This window comes from Melanotaenia boesemani, chromosome 3 (assembly GCF_017639745.1).
Source record: "Melanotaenia boesemani isolate fMelBoe1 chromosome 3, fMelBoe1.pri, whole genome shotgun sequence".
Classification (NCBI taxonomy): Eukaryota; Metazoa; Chordata; class Actinopteri; order Atheriniformes; family Melanotaeniidae; genus Melanotaenia; species Melanotaenia boesemani.
In genome coordinates, this window is record NC_055684.1 from 40262952 (window position 1) to 40284864 (window position 21913).

General features: G+C 44.9%; 1 protein-coding gene across 9 annotated transcripts in view; it reads right to left on the reverse strand.

The window, feature by feature from the left end:
- Nucleotides 1-21913, reverse strand: part of foxp1b (forkhead box P1b) — a 206740-nt gene that overhangs the window by 47469 nt on the left and 137358 nt on the right. For 8 of the 9 annotated variants that reach the window (XM_041979490.1, XM_041979491.1, XM_041979496.1 and 5 more), the window contains one exon: nt 7854-7964. The exons of the other annotated variant lie outside the window; for it this stretch is intronic. In XM_041979490.1, coding sequence (XP_041835424.1) covers nt 7854-7964 — 111 coding nt within the window. The remainder of the gene's footprint in view (nt 1-7853; nt 7965-21913) is intronic. 9 annotated transcript variants of the gene reach the window in all.

A 21913-nucleotide genomic window follows, 5' to 3' on the forward strand; every position in this document is an offset into this window, starting at 1 on the left:
CATCCACCCATCAATCATCCATCCACCCATCCATCACCCATCCACCCATCCATCCATCTATCATCATCCATCTATCCATCCATCCATCCATCATCCAACTATCCATCCATCCACCCATCCATCCATCCATCCATCCATCATCCACCTATCCATCATCCATCCATCCATCCATCCATCCATCCATCTACCCATCAATCATCCATCCACCCATCCATCATCCATCCATCCATCCATCCATCCATCCATCCACCCATCAATCATCCATCCACCCATCCATCACCCATCCACCCATCCATCCATCTATCATCATCCATCTATCCATCCATCCATCCATCCATCATCCAACTATCCATCCATCCACCCATCCACCCACCCATCCATCCATCCATCCATCCATCATCCACCCATCCATCATCCATCCATCCATCCATCCATCCACCCATCCATCCGTCCATCCATCCACCCACCCATCCATCATCCATCCATCCACTCATCCATCATCCATCCATCCATCCATCATCCATCCATCCACCCACCCATCCATCATCCACCCATCCATCCATCCATCCATCATCCATCCATCCACCCATCCATCCATCATCCATCATCCACCCATCCATCCATCCATCCATCATCCATCCATCCATCCATCCATCCATCCATCCATCATCCACCCATCCATCCATCCATCCATCATCCAACCATCCATCATCCATCATCCACCCATCCATCCATCCATCCATCCATCATCCACCCATCCATCCATCATCCATCCATCCATCCACTCACCCATCCATCATCCATCATCCATCCATCCACCCATCCATCCATCCATCCATCCATCATCCATCCATCCACCCATCCATCCATCATCCACTCATCCATCCACCCATCCATCCATCCATCCATCATCCATCCATCCATTCATCCATCATCCATCATTCCATCCATCATACACTCATCCATCCATCCATTCATCATCCATTCATCCATCCATCCATCCATCCATCCATCATCCATCCATCCATTCATCCATCATCCATCATCCATCCATCCATCCATCATCCACTCATCCATCCATCCATCCACCCACCCATCCATCATCCATCCATCCATCCATCCACCATCCATCCACCATCCATCATCCACCCATCCATCCACCCATCCATCCATCCACCCACCCATCCATCATCCATCCATCCACCCATCCATCATCCATTCATCCATCATCCATCCATCCTCCATCCATCCATCCATCCATCCATCCATCCATCCATCTATCCATCATCCATCCATCATCCATCCATCCATGCCTGACATGCAGATGAAGCGCCAGAGGATGACACAAAGATGCAGCTAATGTTAGGAGGAGGTGTGTGTGTGTGTGTGTGTGTTTCCGTGTTGATGGATGAAGGGAAACATTAGGCCTCCAGTACAAAAAGGGTCCTAAAAAATGTCTTGTATTGCTGTGACTGGAGACGACTGGATAGTCATCGTGTTGGCTGGGAAAGAGCTCGCAGCACAGCTGTCTATGTGGAAGTGGGACGGATGACTTCATCCCGACAGGATTATCCAAACCTGCTTCTAATCTATACACTACACATAATATATTTTTACAATATGAGGAGGAAAACAAGCTGGAAAAGAGACATCCTGATTCCCATTTGTGCTGATCATTCCTGACAGATGGAATCACCTCAAAGCCACACACATCAGAGCAGGATTTTATTACAGCATCACCTTGAGACGTTTTCCAAACACAAAGAGCTGAACCGCCTCTGGGGCTCAGATATGCATGCACAGCAGATGAACACTGGGACTTTGCTGTTGTAGACACTATGGAAGATGTTCTGAAGGGTTTTTTCCTGAACGTAAACAGTCAAGTACTGCAAAAAATAATCAGGTGAGTTCAGGTGAATGTGTTTTCCAAACACTTGGCCTTTTGTGAGTGAAGACCAACACCTCTGTAAAACAACACTGAGTCACATTTTGGAAAGAGACAGAGGCATATTTGTGAATGTTTTCTGGCTCATCTGTAGCCTTAAAATGATGTATCATCAGCTTAGATATCAGCCAAAAGGCCCTGCGAAGTGCAGCCTGTCTCGGATATGCCCCGCCTCCTGCCACGTAGCAGCTTGGACAGACTCCAGTCCGGCAATCTTGGATCTAGACTGTAAAAAATCTGTTTGCTTTTGGCCTGAAACATTTGTAAAAATTTGTCTAAGCTAACCTAGTAGGCTGCTAGTGGTGGGTAAATGTAAACAGGTAACTATGGTAACTACACCCTCTGTTTTATTATATCCAGGTCTTGTATTATCCATTCATCAGTGAACACTGAAAGAAACTCGTAACACTACTAAACATTACTAGCAATAGCCGCTAAAACAGCAAAAGCTAGCTGTCCAGTTTCTCTTGTCCTCTTAAATCCTTTTCACTAGTTGGTCAAACGTTTGCTTTCCTCTAGAAATAAATGTCATGGAGCATTTATGGATCTTAATCTGATCTTCTGAGTAGTTTGAAAAACTTAACATTTTCTGCTTTTGATGCACATCTGCTGATTCAATGGACAGACGCCTTCACAAAGAAGTTTGATAAAAATCAACCTCAGACACTTCACCTCAGATGCATACGCGTGCGCTACGTGCAGCAACGACTACAGTAAGACACTGTTGTCATATCATCAGTTGTTTGCAGTAGCGTTGAAAGAAGCCAGGACAGAAGCTGGTTTCAGGTCTGGGACCCATCATGCATCAGGTGAATACGACCCCGCGCCACTGATTATCAGCTGTAACATATGATCTATACTGAAACGATACTGAATTAAATTAGTACAATGTTGCTGTTGCCAACACATGTTAACTTATGTTCTGCTAAGTTCTCATTTAGCTCAACATGAACATGAACCAGCAACAAACCATCTCCCAGAATATCAAGCCCTTTACTGTCGACAGCACAGCGACTTAAAGCTGAAACAAACTACAGTCTTCAGGAATCATCTTTATGCTATGTTGTTGTTTTTCTGATGCATTTAACATTTTAACCACATCCAGACTATATGAATAGAAATGCCTTTAGTTTCGGCCGGGTCTCTGTTGTGACAACAATGACAGAACTGGCCAGTGAGCCACAACTGCTGTTGGTCCGTCAGGCTGAGGAGGCCAGTGCTAATGCTGCCTCAGATCACCCTGCAGCCCTGGCTGAGCTCCAGACAGGATCGGCCTAGTGCTCTAATGGCTTACAGACTGGAGCTCTGTGGTGGAAGTGTGTCAGGACGATGCCACGGGCCGACTGCAAAAACAGTAGGAGAGGGAGAAAAGAAGCCGGCAGCTTCTCCCTGTCCTGCCAGACAGAGGCTTGGCCCCTGGGTTGTGTCACATCACACTTACCCCCAGCAGACCATAAATGAGGGATGTGAAGAGTAAACGCAGGGAGGAGGGGGATGGAGGGAGGAGGCTTTCATCCTGTAAACTGAAAAGACTTTATCTTTTGACCTGGAGATGCCCTCCGTGAGGGTGGACACTGTGGTGTGAGAAGAGAGGAATAAAATGAAAAGAAGAAGAAAGACGTGACGACTGTGGATTTAACCCGGAATTCTGCAGATAAGAAAACTGGAATATTATAATGCCTAAAGAAGAACAAATTCTAACATTTATCAGATATCGTGTTTATTCTTCTTCTAATAGAAGACCAACGTGATTACAAAAAACAGATAAATGATGAAATCCACAGAGTAAAAAGATGCTGGTAACTTGAATAACTCAAATACTAAAAATCCTTTATGGGAATGATTTGTATTAGAGCTTTGTTTTATCCACACACATTTTTCTCAGCAGTTTCACAGGGACAGTTATTACCGTCGCGCAATGTGCTGCATTAAATTTGTAGCAGGTTGGATTTGATGGGATGGAGAAAAGTGAAGAAAACAAGGTGCAAAATCAGAGAAAAAGATAAAGTCTGGCACCATTCCAAACAATGTTCATGATGTTAATTAAGAAATCTGATTATCTTCCTTTAACAGCACGACAGCAATGCTGCAGCATGTCAGCACAAAGAGCGCTACATGTTAGCATCTCTAGTTAGCATCTCTAGTTAGCATCTCCTGTTAGCATCTCCTGTTAGCATCTCCTGTTAAGGCCCCTTTCTGCTACCTTATGTACGTAAACAGCAATGTCCGTATGTTCCCATCCTCATGCTTTCACACGTTTTGTGTTGCCATGGTTGTTGAGGCAGTTCCTCCACTGGGGGGCAGTACTGAGTTCAGAGTTCACTCCTGCGAGCCGACGTCAGGTTAAGACACCGTTTGGCAGAAGTAATGCGTTGTTATAATGCTGCTTCCAACCATCCAACATACCCTAAACACTCGCACATTATCTTTCTTCAAAAGCTCCCACAATTTCTACACTTGTCCTTGTTTTCATTCTTCTTCTGCTTTTTTTTGTCCCTTCCTGATCCTCGTCTTCTTCTCTGCTTCGTTTCTTTCCCTGGTCACATGTCAGCTACTCTGCTCAGCACTGTTAGCATCTCTTGTTAGCATCTCCTGTTAGCGTCTCTTGTTAGCATGTAATGTTGCAAGGTAAGAATGTTCTACTAAACATCTCCACTGGCATTACGCTACCAGGACACTGGTGAAACACTGTTAAATCCTAACTGAGATGCAAACTGTGCAGTGGAAGGGCTGAACATGCCTCTGCATAGTGCTTCTAAACTACTTGTTTTACATGGGGCAGTGTTCAAAATAGAGAGCTACTTAAACAGGGGCCATATTTGACATATTATTGGAGGAAGATAGGAAAAGAAAGAGTGAAAGAGACAGAATAGGAGATGAGACAAAAGTCAAGATAAGACTGGAAAGATCTCAGAGTGCAGGTAGGATGAAGATAATTCTGGATTAGTTGTCGATAGGGGGCGCCACTGAGAAAATCACTAAAGCTCTACAGTGTGTCTTTAAGCCACCAAGATTGCTAACCAGTAGCCTCAAGGATCAGCAAAAGTAGTTGCCGACCCCTGCTTGAAGTTTTTAGTATTTTCCAACTGCAGTCAGAACAAACAAGCCAATTTCCTGCAGGTAACTTCAGCTAGCTACATACACACATACGTCACACTGCAACAGTGTGTCCTCAGTCCTGGATGGGAAACAAACATAATCTGGACAGTATACTGACAGCAAAGACATCATGTTGACACAACATCTACCGGCCAGCTGAGCGCCCCGTAATTCCCTGTCGGAGGTGGGTGCATACCTAGGATCCCCTGCAATGAGTGTAGTTAACCAGCCAGTCTCGGCAATTTCCCTGCCCCCACCTCGGCGCTGGTGGACTATCAGCGAGGGTCCGACAGTGTTGTTCCTAATTACCTATTTCTCTACTCCTGATCCTGCGGCTGGCATAATTAGTTACCTGGGGCTGCAATCCAATTTGAAGTGATGACAAGAAAGTGATCCATGAAAAAGTAATAAGTTAAATCCAATTTCAGCCTGCCTCTAATTAAATGCACATGGAACTAATGAGTCAAACCCTACCATTTCACTGATAATGGTAATTAGCAGGGTGGGAGTTGCCGGCTCTCGTCGCATGCCGCTGTAGGTGTGAAAAGGTAAAAGCGGCATGGATTCTTTTAATTACACGTGTCATTCTGTCAATGTAATTTACGGCTTTTTGACCAGTCAAGTATGTTTAGCTGCTTTCCAGCCTGCATAGCAGCTGTTTGCATCTGCAGGATGATTAAAAGGCCTCCGAGCTGCTGAGTTTACAGCACATCTTCATCCAGAGGCAGAGGTGAGGGGGCTGGGAAGGAAGGGGGCCCCTCTGTTGGAGATATAAAACCAAAGAACCATTTAATGCTGATCAAGGATTCTGAGGCCTGTTTGACTCATAACACCCCCCACCCCCCAGAGCTCCATGCAGGTCATTTTTTCATATTTACTGTGCTTCATTATTTTTGACTTGAATGACTTGGAACGTGAGTCACATCTCCAAATGAGTAAAAGTCTCTCTGTGCATCTCCTTGTGGCTAATAGGAAGAGCACTGAGATGAATGGAGCCTCGTCTGCAGATCAGGTGCTTTTATGAGCTGTCGGCTTACTACAGTCTCATAATTGTTGGATCATGTCTTTTGATGACCCAGGTCCAGCTCAGAGAATCATTATCCTGGCTGTGTGATGGAGATACTGGATGTTCTGTGTGGAGGAGTTTGTTCTTAAAAGACAAAGTGAGATGAGATCCAAGACCCTCTGCTTTGTCAAAGAAATGTGAATCATGAATCTCACCACCAGAAAGCCATGAGCCGAAGGGGGGGGGGGCAAACAAAAAACAAAAACAAATGAAGCCTAATACAACCTTACACAGAGCCATGCTTATCCATGAACACTCGGCTTGTGCATGCACAGGGTTGGGGTGTATTTAATTAGCAGAATGTGTAATTCAGAGATCAACAAACACTTGTCTGGACCTGTGGCTTTTTCATAATAGCAGCTTCAACCCCAGCAAAACGCAGCGTGCAACATAAGAGAGCAGGCAATTTACAGCAAGTCGGAGCTCCTTACAAGAACCGGCAGAGGAAGGAGGGTGGGACCCGGCTCTCTTTCAATAGCTGAGTGACAGCTTGGCCAAGCGCTCTGTATACATTAATAAATTAGAATTTTAATTTTGTCTTTGTCTGCAGGAGATGGTCTGCTACTTCACTATGTACCAACAACTGGCTGTACGCTGGAATCTGCTGCCGGGGTCCCTTCTGTTGACCTCCGCAGCACAATTCCCTGGCAGGCCGGGGAAACTCTTTAGCTTGATCCTTTCAACTTATTTCAGTCCTGACAAATATGCACACAACTGAAAGGTCATCACAGTCATATTTCATCCTCTGGAGCTATTCCGAAGACATCTGCACAACAAAGAGGCTTTTCCACAACCTGACATTAGACCTAGCTGCAACAATAGCTCATTAAAAAGGGCCCCCAATGGGATAGTCAGGGTATTAAATATTACACACACACACACACACACACAGAACAGGGCCTCTGTATTAATTACCAAATATGCCCTGAAGTCGTTTGCAATTTCACACTGACACAAACAACCGCTCCTTGTTCAAACAAAGATATACGACTCTGAGGCAGCTGATCTGAAATAAACGTAAATATTGCATCAGATATGCAGAACTGGTCCACTTAAAAGCGAGACGAGACATTTCCTTTTAATGTGTGTGTAGAGGCAGACTAACTGTCACACCACTTGTCTCAACCTTGGCCCTTTCCCCAACCTCCTCATTTTCCTCCAGTCCACCTGAAAGTCCACCAGCTGGGACGCCCGCCCCGTCCTGGGCTGCTCTGTGGTGCCTCCTGCTGCTGCTGTGAGGACCTGCTTCTGAGGCAGGCAGGGAATGCACAGCTCTTTAGTTTATTTCACTACTTTCCTCTTTCTTCCTGCCGCTGGCACCCAAACTGCAAACGTCCCACAGAAAATACATCCAGGAAAGAAAAACCTCTGATTGTTAAATCTGCAAATAATAATAACCAAAGAATCCAGGATGAGCATCAGGTCCAAAAGCCATTTCTGCTTGTGATGTAGGAAGGTTTAGAAGATGCACGCTTGCTTTTAGGTGTGTGTGTGTGAGTGTGTGTGTGCTGCTCTATCACATCTAATGCAGGAGAAACATAACTGCAAATGTTGCAATGCTAATTTTAATTTCCTGTTTGTACCTTTTCTCGTACGCTGTGTTCTCGCCGGAGTTGCACACAGTTCGCTTGATTGTTTAAAAACAAAACAAAAAAGCTGCAACCACAAAGTGAAAGAACCACACCACCTGATCCCAATCAGCTAATAGGGGATTATCTGAGATTGACAACATATTTACAGCACCTGCAGGCTCTGCTGCTTGTCGTTGGCTTTGGGGGATTTGTGACCGGTGTTTAGTTGAGACTGTAGTTGCTGCTGTTGCTGGAGAAGAATTTGCCGAGCCACTTGGAGGGCCTAACCAAGAGAAAAGCAAAATAAAAAGTGTTATAAATAAAAGGCATGCTACACATAGTCCCCTGAAAACATTGTGATGCCTATAATCACAGCAAATGTCAGCTCCCAGCAATAATTTGCTTTTTGATAAACAGACGAGCTTTCAGACCCTCCTGCTCAGTCAGAAAGCCGTGCAGGCAGAAACAATTAAAAGATGTCAAAACAAATCTACAGACAGAGAGAAAGGATGAGAAAAATTATCTCAACCGTCCAGAGGAAATATTTATCTGTTGAAAAGTTGCACTTACAGAAAAACACAAAGAGCCTAATCTGAGCTTTGATCCTCCTCGTTGTCAAACTGGCCTCCAGAAAACAAATAAAAGACTTTATGGCCGCTTCAAGTATCTGTTAAAGTACACGGCCTTCTCGGTGGAAAACAAAATACAGTGCAGACACATGTTTATTGCTCCAGCTACTCCCTTTTCCTTGCGATAAATAATCAAACATGCCATCCAGAGCAAACAAAGCTGGAGTGAGCTCGAAGGGGAAAAAGCACCATTGGTCTTGAAACGGTCAGCGATACCAAGAAAAGCAAGCGCTGTGTTCCCACAGCGAGCTGGCCAGCCTCACACCTCCACCAGTAAACCATCTGGGTAAATAACTGGCCTCATTCTTTCCAGCTTCCTCAGACGATTGCTCCCCCAGTTAAACAAAGCACCGCGGGCGCATCCAGCTCATCCTACAGGCAGGCTATCGATACAGGGATTTAACAAGCATGTAGAGGAGAGTCTAACGGAAGGAAGGAGGGAACATGTGCCGTGTGAAAGGCAGACATGTAGCAGGAAGCCAGAAAGCAACAGAGAAAGTCGAGAATAAGATGGAGAGACGTTTGGGGTGAAGCGAACAGCTGTGTGACTTCTGAGCGTGGGTGTAGAGCGGACCGACCGTCCCAGACACACGGCTGTCCGATGACATCATGAGGCATAAATATGACCACAGCCAACAAAGAGACCACACTCCTTGCGTTTCACCACCCTAAACTTAAAGCAGAAAAAATCTGCCTGCCTCCGTCTGTCTCTGCCCCCCAGCTCTTGTTTTTAAGGATAAATGGCAGCAAACGGCACATTTCATTTCTGCATAACTGTCTTCTGCATCAAAATTTTGGGGGAAAATCCCTGAAAGCAGCGACACTCATACAGAAAGTGCAGAAATTCAAACTAAGAACTGAGCGAGCAGGATCGCCTCCTACGCACCAGGCCAATATTTACATCTTCACTACCAACGAAAACTAGGACAGAAACTTTGGACGCATGTAAAATAAACGGCATCATAAAGTGATGAAAAGCTGGATTTGATTTTTCAATTAAATCATTTTAAAAAAAGAAACTTACTACTTTCTCCTAAAGATGGAATCTATTTATTCACTTTCCTAAAAGTAGGTGCATTTTCTAATAAAATCTATTTTAAGAACATGAAGTTCATGGATTAAGATGCTTTAAACTTTCTTTTTGCAGGAAGTCTTTTTCTTTTTTATGTGACTGTGAAAAGCTGATAATTCAAGAGGAAACTTCAGATCATTCACTACGCCCGAGGTGTGGCGTTACAGCAGAACGAAGAGTAAACAAGTCGGCTGTTTTCCTTCTCCTACAGCCGATGACACATGCAGCGAAATGTGTGTGTGTGTGTGTGTGTGTGTGCTGGAACGAAGAGAGTTGAGTCAACAGGATATGATAGGAAGTTCAGACATTAATGGCTGAGAAGACACATTTCTGGGAATTCCTCGTCGTCATTGATATACAACAGAAAAAAGTTTCTGTTCCGTTTTTAACTCCAGCCCTACGAAGACATGAAATTATCACTGAAAACCTTCAATCTGAGATCAGAGCGCAGGTAGCCGCAGGTAGCCGCAGGTAGCCGCAGGCCGGCCACAGCAGCGTTTGTGTTTTTCACCATAAAGGTGGTTTGTTCACAGCAGAGCTCCAAGGACGTTTACGACTCCATTAAACACCTACCTGAAGCTTAACGCAGAGCAGTTACAAGGCCCTTTTAACAAGATGTTATTTTGCTTCCTGATAGAGAAAAATTATTAACTAAGCCTCCAACTTTTCAACAGCTTCATCAAATTATTCACCCAGTTAAAATAAGAGTGGTAATGATGTGAACATGCCTTTTAAATCCCAGCCAATGATCGTGTAGGCCAGGGAAAATGATCCGTAATCATGCTGCAGCTTCAGCCGTGATGAGTAAAGCTTGTTGGTGCTTCACTATGAACTACAGCGAGCTGCTGAGAGGCCGGCCGTGTGCTCAGGAATGCTGCTGGAGGTGGCGTGCCTTCGAGAGGCCTGATGCTGGGCTAAAATAACCTCTGGTGAAGTGTCCCTGCAGTGTTTACGCAACACCCACTCCTCTGTTTCAGAGCACTCCTTCCTCAGCCTCTACTCTGGACATGATCTGTTCCTCATCTTACATTCAGAGGTGCTGGATGCCGGATGGACATGCATGTGAGATCTGAACCCAGACAGCACACCACCAAGTGGAAACTAGCATAGAAGGGAAGCGGCGTCTTCCATGGAGGCGGAGTTTAACGATAAAGACTGCTGAGGCTTTATTTTGTTTTAATGGAAAACTAGTAGGCTGGATTTCCTAAACTTTGCTCAATATAGTCTTTTTTAAATTATAAAAACAAACGTGTGTAATCACTGAGCTAAACACAACTTAAACTATTACATCACACTTTTTACAAGTGGTGAAATTTAGCAGGCCCCAGTCCTGAACACCAGGATTCCTGCTGCCCTGCACCAACTTGCTTCCAGCCTCAGCACTAACAGGGAATCAAACTGTAACCCTGCAGTCGGGGAACATCCATGGCCGGTCACCGGCAGACGGACGTCGACCCTGCTGCTGATTTACCGCTGCTGACCAGCTGACCTGGTCCTTTCCCGATCCAGGACCAGGTCCCTGACCAACACTCACAATTCCACATATCTATTTATTTATTTCCCTGTCTTACCGAAACCTCCAGAGCCCCTCCTTCACAGAAATGCCTCTTTCTACCGTCGTCACGGTGACCACCAACACGATTCAGCCCAAAGGCAGAAAAAGATGGGCTGAAAAATGGATCCATCCATCCATCCGTCATCCAACTATCCATCCATCCATCCATCCATCCGTCCGTCATCCAACTATCCATCCATCCATCCATCCATCCGTCCGTCATCCAACTATCCATCCATCCATCCATCCATCCGTCCGTCATCCAACTATCCATCCATCCATCCATCCATCCATCTGTCCGTCATCCAACTATCCATCCATCCATCCATCCATCCGTCATCCAACTATCCATCCATCCATCCATCCATCTGTCCGTCATCCAACTATCCATCCATCCATCCATCCGTCCGTCGTCCAACTATCCATCCATCCATCCATCCATCTGTCCGTCATCCAACTATCCATCCATCTATCATCCATCCATCCGTCCGTCATCCAACTATCCATCCATCCGTCATCCATCTATCCATCCATTCATCCATCTGTCCGTCATCCAACTATCCATCCATCTATCATCCATCCATCCGTCCGTCATCCAACTATCCATCCATCCGTCATCCATCCATCCATCCATCCATCCATCTGTCCGTCATCCAACTATCCATCCATCCATCCATCCGTCCGTCATCCAACTATCCATCCATCCATCCATCCATCTGTCCGTCATCCAACTATCCATCCATCTATCATCCATCCATCCGTCCGTCATCCAACTATCCATCCATCTGTCATCCATCCACCCATCCGTTATCCATCCGTTATCCATCCATCCATCCATCCGTCCATCCATCCATCCATCCGTCATCCATCCATCCATCCATCCATCAGATGGTAGTCAGAACACTCATCTTTGAAAGTGTAGCTAAGCTAATAGCTTCTTAAAACACAGAGAAGCTAATGGATGAGCTAAGCTAGCTGCTGCTAGCCAGCAGGGTTTGTAGAAGAGCAAATCTTTACCATCTAAAGCCTGGTACACAACACCTTTTTAAAAATCTTATAAGATATTTTTATCTGGTCAAGACCTCACATGATAAAAACATCAGTTTTGATCATTCTGTGTGTGGTGTGCACCGAAAGTACGACCGTGCGAAGTACGACCCTAACCCAACGCATATGACCGGCGTGCTATCATTTTCTAGTTAAAAAGTAAATTCTTGGGTCATGACCAATATTCTGTCTTATGAGGTCACATTAACCTTTGACAATAGACTTCTTATCAAATCATCCTTCAATAAAAATGAGCATCAGTCCAAATTCAAAGTTATTTCTTCAGTGTAATAAAGATATATGACATTCACAGGTCACCTAAAACATGTCTTTGCCCGCCTGCAGCATACCCCCAGGTGTGTAAAAATGGTTTTCAGCTATCCATCAAACTATGTTGAAACTTTCCTGTTTACGTTCTGTTTCTACATAAAATCAAGGGAGTAATCTGAAAGTGAGGTTGAGAACGTGGAAGAATAAGAACAAAATGGATGGATTTACACATAATAAATGCAACGTATGAGGTCCACAGCAGAGGGACCTCCAGGTGATGCAGATCAGAGAAACCCCCTCTAGCACATGACAAGGTTTCATCAGAAACTCAGACATTACAATTTGTTATCCTCAGCATTTGCAATCTTTTTATTTTCCACATTTGAAATGTGTTCAAAGTTCACATCCTCTTCCACACATTAGCACAACTTCCTGAATAAACAAGCGTTGTCTTATCTGCATCTTCTTTCACACCACATTAGTGAATAGAGGCCAGAGCGTCTCTTGTGTCCCTGGGCTATCACACTGTGATAAGGGAACTGCTAAGTACTGGATGTCTTTATGTGCAGTCTGCACATGTGGATTATTTACAGGCTTTGAGGTTTCCTGCTGCTAAAGCCAGCTCTGGGCATCTTACAAATCCCAGCTCAGAGCATTGCCACACAGTCATGTCTGCCTTCAGCTGGCTGCAACAAAACCAGACATATTTCAGATAAACCTCTCTGTTCTCTCTTCATCTAACTTTACTGATCCAATGCGACAATCAAAGCTAGTATCAACCGACCAGAGGAGGAGCCAGAGAGGTCACTCTGTTTACATCAAGTGTGAAAGACGCCCATTGCTTCATCCAGGGCCAATCAGACAGTGGGAAAGCATGGAGCAAAAAGACCTGCATGGCTCTACAGGGTCCGCTTGCTGCGTAGGGCTGGGGAAGGCCTTGAACGTGAACTGCTTTCAAGCAGACTGCTCCTAATTGCTGGAAGATGTGCGAGCAGGTGTAAATGCATCCCTGCGGCCACTGACAGAAGAATGAGACGTGCATCTGTTTGTGTGTTCTTGCTGGTGTGTATTTACTCGCCAGGCTTTATTAAAGCTCAGATGGGCAGCAACGACATGAATAACAGGTTAGCTCTTCATGTAGTCCAGCTCTGGCGAAGACAGCGGGCCCCCCAGTGGCCTAAATGTCAAGGTTACTGCTCGACTTTCTGACTGACTGCACGTCTCAACTCACCTGACATTTATCTCTGTTCCTCTCTGCTAGAAGCCAGGTACAAAGTACACCGCAGGTGTCAAACGTATGGCCCGAGGGTTCAAAGCCCGCCCACCAGAGGGTGCAATCTGGCCCCCCAGGAGGAATTTGGTAAATGTGAAAAACACATCAATATTAACTGAAATTTTTCAACGTGAGGATGCATATTTTTATGTTGAACCCTTAACAGATCTCCCCGCGGTCCATCTCTTCAACCATCACCAGCGGCTCAGGAGCGGTGGTGTGTAGCTCTGTGGGTAAAATGTGATGGATAGCTACCCTTTAGCTGATCTACGGAAGTTTTCCGGGCATTTATATCCTGTCCAGAAGGTTTACAATCAGAGCTCAAATTACACCAGAAGATAAGGGAACTGCTTTCGGGGGAGCCTTATTTTTGGGCGTGCTCCACAACTTCATGAGTCACATGCACATCCATATACAGTGAGGAAAATAAGTATTTGAACACTCTGCTATTTTGCAAGTACTCCCACTTAGAAATCATGGAGGGGTCTGAAGTCTTCATTGTAGGTGCATGTCCACTGTGAGAGACATAAGATAAAAAAAAATCTTGAAATCACAATGTATGATTTTTTTAACAATTTATTTGTATGATACAGCTGCAAATAAGTATTTGAACACCTGAGAAAATCAATGTTAATATTTGGTACAGTAGCCTTTGTTTGCATTTACAGAGGTCAAACGTTTCCTGTAGTTTTTCACCAGGTTTGCACACACTGCAGGAGGGATTTTGGTCCACTCCTCCACACAGATCTTCTCTAGATCAGTCAGGTTTCTGGGCTGTCGCTGAGAAACACCGAGTTTGAGCTCCCTCCAAAGATTTTCTATTGGGTTTAGGTCTGGAGACTGGCTAGGCCACTCCAGAACCTTGATATGCTTCTTACGGAGCCACTCCTTGGTTATCTTGGCTGGGTGCTTCGGGTCATTGTCATGTTGGAAGACCCAGCCACGATGTCATCTGACCACATGACTTTCTCCCATGGCTCCTCTGGATCATCCAGATGGTCTTTGGCAAACTTAAGACGGGCCTTGACATGTGCTGGTTTAAGCAGGGGAACCTTCTGTGCCATGCATGATCTGAAACCATGACGTCTTAGTGTTTTACCAACAGTAACCTTGGAAACGGTGGTCCCAGCTCTTTTCAGGTCATTGACCGCTCCTCCCATGTAGTTCTGGGCTGATTCCTTTCCTAGGATCATTGAGACCCCTAGAGGTGAGATCTTACATGGAGCCCCAGTCCGAGGGAGACTGACAGTCACGTTTAGCTTCTTCCATTTTCTAATGATCGCTCCAACAGTGGATCTTTTTTCACCAAGCTGCTTGGCAACTGCCCCGTAGCCCTTTCCAGCCTTGTGGAGGTCTACAATTTTGTCTCTGGTGTCTTTGGACGGCTCTTTGGTCTTGGCCATGTTAGTAGTTGGAGTCTTACTGATTGTATGGGGTGGACAGGTGTCTTTATGCAGCTATCGACCTCAAGCAGCTGCTTCTAATTTAGGATAATAAGTGGAGTGGAGGTGGACTAACAGGTCTTTGAGGGTCAGAATTCTAGCTGATAGACAGGTGTTCAAATACTTATTTGTTAAAAAATCATATATTGTGATTTCAGGATTTTTTTTTAGATTGTGTCTCTCACAGTGGACATGGACCTACGATGAAAATTTCAGACCCCTCCATGATTTTTAAGTGGGAGTACTTGCAAAATAGAGTGTTCAAATACTTATTGTCCTCACTGTATATTAGCAGACGTAGCGGTGTCTGAAATATGGTTGCTACCAAAAATCCCTCTGCTACTGCTGTATGCAGCTTGTTCAGTCAAACACAGGGATGGAAAGTTTTGTTAACAACCACAGCGTGTCAGGTGTTTGTTGTTTGGAACAAACAGCGATGCTGCTGTCCACAGACCTGAAGGACACGGAACCGATCATCTTTTTCATAAACGAATAAACACACAAAGATAACTACTATTCTTTTCAAGAAGCATCAGGAACCTTACTGAAAAATGAAATGTAACCTGAAAGTGGACAGTTTTTAGGGCTCCCCCTTAAAGTGTCAGCTGAATGTCTTTTTTTTTTTTTTTTTTGGAGGGGGGGCTCCTCTGCGTTTCAGGGGAGCCAAGCTCCCCTTAGCTCCCCCATAATTCCAACCCTGTTTCAAATCCAGCCACTAAATGTAGTTTTATTCAGAGACTCTATCTGGTAAATCCACAATGATCCATGATAACAGCATTATTTATCACATTTCACCATAAAAACATCACCATCACTACTATGTTGCTAAGAGACCTCTATTTAGACCTGGACATGATGATGAAGCCACTTCCTGTCAGACTTTCCACCAATCAGAGAGCTTAGATTGACGGTAACGTCCAATCAGGGCACTTGATCTTTGGCTTATCCTGACTGGACATTACCATCAATTTAAGGAGAAAAGGTTTGGTCACTGTTGATCTGTGTGTTATTTCTACAAAGTTCTGTTAGTAATAAATTCTGCCTTCTTCTTCTGGTCGACCTTTATGCTGCTAACTGGGATTAACAAGGGTCAAACCTCTACATCAACTTTACAAATAGTAAACTAAATGTCTTGGACGTTTTAAGGTTTGAATATAAAAAATTTTCAAGGCAACATGACTTCAGTTTGTTTGATGAGGTGAGTCAGTTCATGTGGTCAGGATTACTACACATATGTGGAAATGAACACACATGTACATTTAAAATAACTTCTAGATCTGGAAACGTTACTCTGATTACTGTGTGAAATACTGGATTTTATACTTCCAGATAACTTGGAAAACATGTAATTCCAGGTAGGAATAAAGTGTATGAATAAAAGTATAAAAAGTAACTGAACTGCACTCATCAGCCCCTGATGGAAGTTGCCAAATCAGCCAATCCTCACGAGTTCTGCTCGTGCTTGCAAGTTTGTTCAGTCACAGCAACTTTAATGTAACTTTGACAAATCACAGCGCTTCCCTGTGTTACCTGATACACGTACACAAGCCCATTAACATCCATGTTTCTGATTATTAATATGCAAACATGTGCAGGAGAAACATGTCTGCCGTCTGCAGTCGCTGTGAGGCTTCAGGGTTTTGCTCATCAGATCTGGCAACCGTCTCGCATACAGAGACCATGGCCCTTCGAAGCAGCCGGCCCAGGTTCGAAACCCAGCCTGGAGCAAGTTGCTGCTTTTCAGTTGCCTTCCCTCTTAAATAAAAAGTCTCAGAGCCTGGAAATACTTTCCTACTGCTCACCATGTAAATGACAGTTTCCTTCCATGTGCAACGTTGAGGTGAAAAACAAATAAAAGTTGTCGACTCACAAATATTTTTCTACCGCAAAACACCTCCAGAGAAGGTCTGAAATGTGCAGCTAGATGAGGAAATTTCCCATGATGAGTGTGGATCATCTACATAAATGCTGGTAAATGCTGAGCCAATCAGAATCGAGAATCAATCCTGGAGGGACTGACTGAAGCTTCACAAGAACTTACAGGTGGTTCAGAAGTTGTTTTCTAAAAGTCTAAATATCCCGATAAGGTACTAACTGAATATGATGCTGTTATTTTTCTGGTGCGGCCCGCTGGAGATAAAACTGGCTGTTTGTGGCCCCTGAACTGGGATGAGCTTGACTCCCTGAAGTCGACTAAGTTTCTCAGGAAAACAGATCGACTTCATTCCTGGGCTACCGTAGCTGGTGGTGCTGAACCAGGTGAAGCTTAGGAGGAGAAGCTGATGCTGAGATGTAGACGAGTTAACGATAAACATAATGATATTCACTTGCAGAGCTCGTCATTCTAATTGAAATGCATATAATTTTTTTATTATTTGGCAGGGGTGATTTTTTTTAAAACATGTAAGCGGATATCCAGTGTGGATCATTATTTGTATTATTTGCATTTTTCCCCTTTGCTCAGTATTACAGACGTTTATCTGCAATGCAGAGCAGGAGAAAGTCTGATTTCCCACTAAGTATATAATTAATGCCATTTCCAAAAAGCCACTCCACATGGAAAACAGGCCCTGATGCTCAAACCTTGCACATTACAGGGCTCTCGCAACAACACTCTCCAGTCTGTGTTTAGATTTCCAAACTAATTCATGTAGAATACATAAATAAATCAACGTTGCGTCAACCCACTTCAGACCATTACATTCCCCTTCCTTAGCTGCACTTTTCAACTAATCTATTAATATTTATGACAACGCTAAACATTTCAAATATCCATGTTTAGCATGCACTTACATAAGAAAACTCTGATTTCTGACTGCTTTGTTTGTCCCGCGTTACCTCATCGTTCTCTTCCAATAACAGGTCACGTGGTGGCGTGACAGATGCTTTTTTGGGGGGGGGAATGACTAAGAAAAGCGGGTGAGAGAAAAAGTTATTAACTGTGAGTGAAGGTAGAAGAGAGGGGCCTGGTGGTGGAGGGGGTGGAGGTAAGGGTGGGGGTGACAGATGGAGGAGGAGAATAACAGTGGTAAACAGAAGAGATGGGAAATGCAGCAGAGAGGAGGCGGAGGTTGCAGGAGGTGCAAAGGCGAGGGAAAACAGTGCCCCAACCAGGCGGTTCGGGCACTAGGAGCCTGGTACAGAGGGGTCACCTCCCCCCACCCTCCTCCACACCCCGAAGACTTCAGCTATGCGAGCCTGACAGCGTCCGTTTGCTGTGTGCTCTGCGTTTGTTTGGATTCCCCAGCCTTGCTTAGCCAGCAGCTTAACAACAGATGGCTAAAGAAGGCCTCCTTTCAGAGTGGTCGGGATCAGAAAACCACACCAAGGAAATTACACAAGCTGCAGACAAAACACACGGACCGGCTGCAAGCACACACATGCAAATGACATGGATCGTCAGAGCTGCACATGTTGCAAATGGGAGAAAAGCAAATAAAGGTTTATTTGCTGCAAACAGTTACTTTTTATGCTGCAGAAAGCATGCAAAGACACGGCGAGAACGACACGATTTTCCTGGGATGGTGCAACAACTGAGCAGATCTCTGGGAAAGCATTTTCCGTCCCCCGCCATTATTAAATGAATATTGCCTTTATTACAGCTTTAGCACGGTGTAAACTCATAAACACCCTCCCAGAGTACAAGAGGAACTGTCAACTAAATATTGTTTCTCTCAGGAGTCGCTCTTCCACCTCAATTACGCCTTTCAACTTGGCAGGCTCAGTATGACAAAGTGGCAGTAAAAATCATTCACATTAATACACCATTGTGCATCTGCTGCTAAAGGTAATTAAAGAAGTAAATGACTCATAAGAATAGACATATTAGCCACAAAATGAAAGGCAACTGGGCTGCCTCATGAAAATATGTACCATTAAGATACTGCATTTTCATACTGAGGTAATCAGCTCCACTAGCCTGATGCTGATTTAATCCACTTCACTGGAAAGTCTATCAGCGCACAGCCGCGTGTCACTCGCCGAGAGCCAGGCGCTCTGCTTAACGCCGACTGCGAATGGCCCTGCTAAAGGAGGAGGAGGGGGTTAGGTCACACAGGCAAATCAGCCGGAAGAACGGTGAATGCTGGGGTGTCGTTTGGAGGCAGATGGGGGAAAAGTTTGATAGCGAAAAGACAATAAAATAAGAGGTAAGAGGATGCTGGACCGAGACCTCAGCGGGCTGTCTCTGCCTGACCTCAGCCTTTTCTCTGAGCATGGCTGTGATATCTGTCAGGCTGATGAAGAACGAGAAGCAGCAGAGGCATGCTAACTGCGCCGGGTACTTAGGCGAAACGTTGGAGGAGGCACGCTCCTCCCGATTGCATCTTTGCTGGAAGTGTTGCATCACATCGTAGCAGAGTGTTGTGCTTGGGAAAGTGTGTGCTTCCAAAGACCCAGCGTGAGACCGAGAATACTGTGAGCAGATTTTATCATGTGTGAATGCTATTGTTTAGAATGGGAAGCTCTATCTGCCCTGGTCTCATAGACGGAGGACTCAACTTTATTGATACGTTCGAGACTTCCGGGATATGACCAGTAAACCCCCCTAAATCTTCAAATTTAGTTGGGTTGAATATAAATGAATGCACTCTGCACACAACTATACATGTCTGTGTTTGAGGAGGGGAGGGGGTGATCAGACAGCTGCCACAGGGCCTGAGGCCCGAACTGACGGCCTGTGTTGTCAGCTGACCCCTCCTCAGCCTCCCCACCACAGGGCATGCTGATTAACTCTGCAGAGATGCAAAAGTAACTCATCTAGATGAATAATCCCACTAATCAGTAAAGCAGACAACAAGCGTGATGCTGCCCAGAGCCAATCTTGACTGTTTTCCTTGAAGATGGATTGGAAATGACATCTGCCCAAAGAGCAGATCATTATCTTGTTGATTTGATTAAGAAACAAAGTAAAATGTCTCAACTTCAAGTAAATAAGCTTGTTATGTTTAGCCTTTAACTCTAAGTGTGTCTGTGGTTCCAGAGTATGCATCTTTCCCAGGCAATGCTCACTTCCTCCATCAGTCCTGACCTGAGACCTCACATATCATGAGCTGCAGAGGCAGAATTCCCAGTGTGTGTGTGTGTGTGTGAACAGAGTTGCTCCAAAGCCGAGGGTTTTCTATAAATCACAAGCCAGTCCAATTGGGTATGGATTGAGTTGCAGTGGGGAGAGACAGCTCCCTGGGAATAGCAGCATCTCTGCTGAAGTCATTCCAAAAGGGGTAATAAGATCCAACGCCGCCAGGAATAAAGCAGGGGGGGTCTGATTGACCCGGCCATACAGAGGAGTCATTTCCAGCAGTGTCCAGACTCATCACCCGTCACGCTGGACTGTAATGCATTACTCACAGGCAGATGATGTGACACTTGGAGGACCTCAGTGTTTTTTAAGGGATTGTTTTCTTTTATTCCAGTTATTATTAACCTACGTTGACTCGATGAGAAGACGTGGCAGGTTTACTGGTTTTGATGCTACAGGCCACAAACTTCCTCACTTCGTTTTATGGACAATGGGAAACGTAATCTCAATTCCTTTGTCTTCTACATGTGAAGAAATTGACAATAAAGCTGACATTGACTTTTTCCAATATAGATCTAAGAAAATCTATATCATACTGTAAATTTCAGGGAAATTATGACAGTTGAGTCAGAATTTGGTGATTTTTTTGATTAGACATTATGGGGTGGCTCAGGTGACGGAGCAGGTCATCCAAGGTTGGAGGTTCATTTCCCACTCCCCCAGTAATCTCTTGTTGTGTCCTTGGGCAAGACACTTCACCCTCCTTGCCGGCATTGCTAGTGGATGAATGTTCGATGGTGGTCGGAGAGGCTGTAGGTGTGGATTACTCAGTAGCAGCTGTAGCTACACGTAGCAGTTGTAGCTACACGTACCAGCTGTAGATACATGTAGCAGTTGTAGCTACACGTAGCAGCTGTAGCTACACGTAGCAGCTGTAGTTACACGTAGCAGCTGTAGATACATGTAGCAGTTGTAGCTACACGTAGCAGCTGTAGCTACACGTAGCAGCTGTAGTTACACGTAGCAGCTGTAGCTACACGTAGCAGCTGTAGTTACACGTAGCAGCTGTAGATACATGTAGCAGCTGTAGCTACACGTAGCAGCTGTAGATACATGTAGCAGCTGTAGCTACACGTAGCAGCTGTAGCTACACGTAGCAGCTACACTTAGCAGCTGTAGTTACACGTAGCATTTGTAGCTACACGCAGCAGTTGTAGCTACACGTAGCAGTTGTAGCTACACGTAGCAGCTGTAGCTACACGTAGCAGCTGTAGATACATGTAGCAGCTACACTTAGCAGCTGTAGTTACACGTAGCAGTTGTAGCTACACGTAGCAGCTGTAGATACACGTAGCAGCTGTAGATACACGTAGCAGCTGTAGCTACACGTAGCAGCTGTAGATACACGTAGCAGTTGTAGCTACACGTAGCAGCTGTAGATACACGTAGCAGCTGTAGCTACATGTAGCAGCTACACTTAGCAGCTGTAGTTACACGTAGCAGTTGTAGCTACACGTAGCAGCTGTAGCTACATGTAGCAGCTACACTTAGCAGCTGTAGTTACACGTAGCAGTTGTAGCTACACGTACCAGCTGTAGATACATGTAGCAGTTGTAGCTACACGTAGCAGCTGTAGCTACACGTAGCAGCTGTAGTTACACGTAGCAGCTGTAGATACATGTAGCAGCTGTAGCTACACGTAGCAGCTACACTTAGCAGCTGTAGTTACACGTAGCATTTGTAGCTACACGCAGCAGTTGTAGCTACACGTAGCAGTTGTAGCTACACGTAGCAGCTGTAGCTACACGTAGCAGCTGTAGCTACACGTAGCAGCTACACTTAGCAGCTGTAGTTACACGTAGCAGTTGTAGCTACACGTAGCAGCTGTAGATACACGTAGCAGCTGTAGATACACGTAGCAGTT